This window comes from Panthera uncia, chromosome B4, assembly GCF_023721935.1.
Source record: "Panthera uncia isolate 11264 chromosome B4, Puncia_PCG_1.0, whole genome shotgun sequence".
Lineage (NCBI taxonomy): Eukaryota > Metazoa > Chordata > Mammalia > Carnivora > Felidae > Panthera > Panthera uncia.
The window spans coordinates 114863440-114869439 of NC_064809.1; the positions used below are offsets into that span (position 1 = coordinate 114863440).

Below are 6000 nucleotides of genomic sequence, written 5' to 3' on the forward strand. Positions count from 1 at the left end.
TATTTTTCTGTCTTGTTTATAAAATTACTTTAGAAAAAACCCGTGGAACAGTTATTTTTGGCTTATGAACTTCTTGACAAAGCAATTGGTGGAATAAATTTGAATTGCAAGTTAAGTACTTTGCCAAATGGATCATCAGTGATTGACCATTGCTATGCCAAGGTAAACAGGGGAAACTCTTAAATTAGATTTAAGTGTTACTTAGCTTGGCAGAGGGCTGGCCTTGCAAGTAGGTGAGTAAAGCATGATTTGTGGTGGCTTCACTCTCACAGGCCAGAAATCTATTCCCCCCTTCCCAGAAGAAATCAAGAAGAGTGAGGAGTCTTTAAATTTGTTATCAAAGAGGCCACTGGTGAACTTGAAAAGCAGGTTTATTAGCATGCAAACCAGATTGCTAAGGGTTGAAAAGTGAGCAGAATTTAATGGCTTTGAGTAAAATGATAACTTGAGTGATAATAGGATAGAGCTATTTTTAGTATGTTTTGATAATTGCATTTCTTTTTTATTTTTACTTCAATTCTACCAAAGTATACCCAAGATATAGATGGAGACATCTGCAAACCAGTCACACAGAATAGTTTCATGATGGATTTACATCTTGAACTAATTCAAGCCCAGCACCGAATAGCTGTTGTGCTTCTTGACCAATTGCAAGGTAGTCGTCATCAAAGCAAATAATTTGTCCTGCATCAATTTTAAGATAAGTTCAAGTATAGAATCAACTTAATTTGTTAATTATGTTCTTGTTGACAGAGTGTTTTCCAGATAAATTTCATTATTTTCTTTTCTTTTCCCTGATTATATCAATAGACACCTTTCATTATTGCTTTATACACTGCATAGCAAATCCTTTAGTAAACTCCTAAAAAATTAAATTAATTTTGCTTGAATCATAGTAAATTATTGATATTTTGTTAATTAAATCGAGCAAATATAATTATTGAGTGCCTACTTAGATCCAGGAACCATATTATATTTTGTATAAATAAGATACAACCTCTAATTTTGAGCTTCTAGATACATAAGCCAATTGTAACAGTTTAGATTAATAAATGTAACAGAAGTGGGCTCAGAATGTTTGTTATAGGTACACAGAAGAGGAGAATCTATAATAGACAAGAGTAAGGGATGGCTTCCTAGAAGAGGTGATAGATGACCAGAAGGCTAGTAAATATCTTTATGATGAAGAGTGAAAAGAAAGCAGTCATTTGGAGAGAGAAAATAGCCTTTAGCAAGCTGGAAACCAAACAGTAATATCGTGCAGTTTAGGAATTGCTGGAATTCTCTTATGGCTGGAATAAAGAGCACATGTGGGAAAATGACATAGACAAGACTGCCAAGGTAGACTCCAGTTACATCTAAACGGCTGGGGGGTTTATATTTACCCTGGAAGCTGCTGAAGACCTTAGAAAGACATCACTGACAGCAGCTTCAGAACACACAGGACTTGGATTTAACTTCTTTTGGTCTTATTATTAGGTAAAGGAGTCAAAACATTTTTTTTTGAATGTTTATTTATTTTTGAGACAGAGAGAGACAGAGCATGAACTGGGGAGGGTCAGAGAGAGGGAGACACAGAATCCGAAACAGGCTCCAGGCTCTGAGCTGTCAGCACAGAGCCCGATGCAGGGCTCGAACCCACAAACCGTGAGATCATGACCCGAGCCGAAGTCGGCCGCTCAACCGACTGAGCCACCCAGGCGCCCCCAAAACATTTTTTAAAAAGATGTCAATAATAATAGCAGTGTGCATATAGATAACACGTTTGAGTTTCAAAATAAGATTTAACATCATTATGTCTAAAAACTGAGGTTAAATTCTGATAAAGGTAAGTTACTCTTGGCATGATTATATAGCCAAATATTCATTTAACTACTACTACAGTATAAATTACTAATTATAGAATAGAACCAAGTGTTGCTGCCTAATATAACCTCTGATTTCTGTCTAAAGCATTCTAATTTGAAGGGATACATGCACCCCAATGTTTATAGTAGCATTATCAACAGTAGCCAAATCATGGAAAGAGCCCAAATGTCCATCGACTGGTGAATGGATAACGATGTGAAACACACACACACACACACACACACACACACACACACACACTGGAATATTACTCAGCCATAAAAAAAAATGAAATCTTGTGATTTGCAATGATGTGGATGGAGCTAGAGAGCATTATGCTAAGCAAAATAAGTCAGAAAAAGACAAATACCATATGATTTCACTCATATATGGCATTTAAGAAACAAAACAAACAATCATAGGGGGGAAAAAGGCCAACCAAGGAACAGACTCTTAACTATAGAGAACAAATTGATGGTTACCAGAGGGGAGGTGGGTAAGGATGGGTTAAATAGGTGATGGGGATTAAGGAGTGCACTCGTGATGAGCACCGGGTGTTGTATGTAAGTGTTGAATGACTAATTTGAATACCTGAAGGTCATATTACACTGTACATTAACTAACTGGAATTTAAAAACTTAAAAACATAAAGCATTCAGATGTCACATCATATATAAAACTAAATAAATTTAATCAAGTGCTAGTTAATTAATTTTTGAGTACAAACATTTTCCCTGAGGTCAGTAAGATATAATTGACAGATAACATTGTGTAAGTATAAGTTGTACGATTGTTTTGATTTGATACACTAATATATGTACGACTGTTTTGATTTGATACACTAATATGTTGCAAAGTGATTACCATCGTAGCATTAGCTAATGCCTCCGTCATGTCACATAATTATCATTTCTTTTTTGTGGTATGAACACTTAAGATTTACTTTCTTAGCAACTTTCAAGTATATACTACAGTATTATTGACTATAATCATCATGCTATTCATTAGATCCCTAGAACTTATTTATCTTATAACTGAAAGTTCATAGCCTTTGACCAACATCTCTCCATCTCCTCCCAGTCCCCCTCCAGCCCCTGGTAACCACCACTCTGTTTCTATGAATTCAGCTTTTTTAGATTCCACATATAAGTGATATCATACAGCATTTGTCTGATTTATTTCAGTAGTGTTATGCCCTCAGAGTCCATTCGTCTGGTTGCAAATGGTAGGATTTCTTTCCTTCTCATGATTGAATAATATTCCATGGTGTATATATATAGTGGTGGTACTTTTTATACCACATATTCTTTATCCATTCATCCATTGACAGACACTTTAGGTTATTTCCATATCTTGGCTATTGTGAATAATGCTGCAGTGAACATGGGAGTGCAGATATCTCTACGAGATCTTGTTTTCATCTCCTTTGGAAATACACCCGGAAGTGGGATATCTGGATTGTATGGTAGTTCTATTTTTAATTTTTGGATGAGCCTCCATAGTATTTTCCACAGTGGCTGAATAAACCTACATTCCCACCAACATTGTACAAGGGTTTCCTTTGTTCTACATCCTCACCAACATTTGTTATCTCTTGTCTTTTTTGATAGCTGTTCTAGCAGATGTGAAATGATAACTCATTGTGGTTTTGATTTGCATTTTTCTGATGATTAGTGATGTTGAGCATCTTTTCATGTACCTGTTTGGCCATTTGTATGTATTCTTTGGAAAAATGTCTATTCAGATCCTCTGTCCATTTTTAATTGGATTATTTGTTTTTTTCGCTATTGAATTGTAGTTCTTTTTTTTTTTTTATATGAAATTTATTGTCAAATTGGTTTCCGTACAACACACAGTGCTCATCCCAACAGGTGCTCTCCTCAATGCCCATCACCCACTTTCCCCTCCCCCCACCCTCTATCAACCCTCAGTTTATTCTCAGTTTTTAAGAGACTCTTATGGTTTGCCTCCTACCCTCTCTGTAACTTTTTTCCCCCCATCCCCTCCTCCCTGGTCTTCTGTTGAGTTTCTCAGGATCCACATAAGAGGGAAAATATATGGTATCTTTCTCTGCCTGACTTATTTCACTTAGCATAACACTCTCCAGTTCCATCCACGTTGCTACAAATGGCCAGGTTTCATTCTTTCTCATTGCCAAGTAGTATTCCATTGTATATTTAACCACATCTTCTTTATCCATTTGTCGGTTGATGGACATTTAGGCTCTTTCCATAATTTGGCTATTGTTGAAAGTGCTGCTATAAACCTTGGGGTACTAGTGCCCCTACGCATCAGCACCCCCGTATCCCTTGGGTAAATTCCTAGCAATGCTATTACTGGATCATAGGGTAGATCTATTTTTAACTTTTTGAGGAACCTCCACACTGTTTTCCAGAGCGGCTACACCAGTTTGCATTCCCACCAATAGTGCAAGAGGGTTCCCATTTCTCCACATCCTCTCCAGCATCTATAGTCTGCTGATTTGTTCATTTTAGCCACCCTGACTGGCGTGAGGTGGTATCTCAGTGTGGTTTTGATTTGTATTTCCCTGATGAGGAGTAACATTGAGCATCTTTTCATGTGCCTGTTGGCCATCTGGATGTTGTCTTTAGAAAAGTGTCTATTCATGTCTTCTGCCCATTTATTCACTGGATTAATTTGTTTTTTGGGTGTGGAGTCTGGGGAGGTCTTTATAGATTTTGGATACTAGCCTTTTGTCCGATATGTCATTTGCAAATATCTCCCCATTCCATTGGTTGCCTTTTAGTTTTGTTGGTTGTTTCCTTTGCAGTGCAGAAGCTTTTTATCTTGATGAGGTTCAAATAGTTCATTTTTGCTTTTAATTCCCTTGCCTTTGGAGATGTGTCAAGTAAGAAATTGCTATGGCTGAGGTCAGAGAGGTTTTTTTTTTTCTGATTTTTCCTCTAGGGTTTTGATGGTTTCCTGTCTCACATTCAGGTCCTTCATCCATTTTGAGTTTATCTTTGTGAATAGTGTAAGAAAGTGGTCTAGTTTCATTCTTATGCAAGTTTCTTTCCAGTTCTCCCAGCACCATTTGTTAAAGAGACTGTCTTTTTTCCATTGGATATTCTTTCCTGCTTTGTCAAATATTAGTTGGCCATACTTTTGTGGATCCAATACTGGAGTCTCTATTCTATTCCATTGGTCTACGTGTCTGTTTTTGTGCCAATACCATGCTGTCTTGATGATTACAGCTTTGTAGTAGAGGCTAAAGTGTGGGATTGTGATGCCTCCCACCTTGATTTTCTTCTTCAAAATTGCTTTGGCTATTCAGGGCCTTTTGTGGTTCCATATGAATTTTAGGATTGCTTGTTCTAGCTTTGAGAAGAATGCTGGTGCAATTTTGATTGGGATTGCATTGAATGTGTAGATTGCTTTGGGTAGTATTCACATTTTAACAATATTTATTCTTGCAATCAGAAGAATAAACTTCCATTTCTTTGTATCTTCTTCAATTTCCTTCATAAGCTTTCTATACTTTTCAACATACAGATCTTTTACATCTTTGGCTTAGGTTTACTCCTAGGTATTTTATGATTCTTGGTGCAATTGTGAATGGGATCAGTTTCTTCATTTGTCTTTCTGTTGCTTCATTATTAGTGTATGAGAATACAACTGATTTCTGTACATTGATTTTGTATTCTGTGACTTTGCTGAATTCACGTACCAGTTCTAGCAGACCTTTGGTGGAGTCTATCAGGTTTTCCATGTATCATATCATGTCATCTGCAAAAAGTGAAAGCTTGACTTCATCTTTGCCAATTTGGATGCCTTTGATTTCATTTTGGTGTCTGATTGCTGATGCTAGAACTTCCAACACTATGTTAAACAACAGCGGTGAGAGTGGGCATCCTTGTCGTGTTCCTGATCTCAGGGGGAAAGCTCTCAGTTTTTCCCCATTGAGGATGATGTTAGCTGTGGGCTTTTCATAAATGGCTTTTATGATGTTTAAGCATGTTCCTTCTATCCCGACTTTCTCAAGGGTGTTTATTAAGAAAGAATGCTGAATTTTGTCAAATGCTTTTTCTGCATCGATTGACAGAATCATATGGTTCTCTTCTCTTCTCTTCTCTTCTTTCTTTTCTTTTCTTTTCTTTTCTTTTCTTTTCTTTTCTTTTCTTTTCTTTTCTT

General features: G+C 36.8%; 1 protein-coding gene across 1 annotated transcript in view; it reads left to right on the forward strand.

The window, feature by feature from the left end:
* CFAP54 (cilia and flagella associated protein 54) overlaps positions 1-6000 on the forward strand; it is a 289637-nt gene that overhangs the window by 55821 nt on the left and 227816 nt on the right. Inside the window, exons 16-17 of the mRNA XM_049626709.1 lie at positions 34-162; positions 529-655. Of these exons, the coding sequence (XP_049482666.1) occupies positions 34-162; positions 529-655 (256 nt within the window). The remainder of the gene's footprint in view (positions 1-33; positions 163-528; positions 656-6000) is intronic.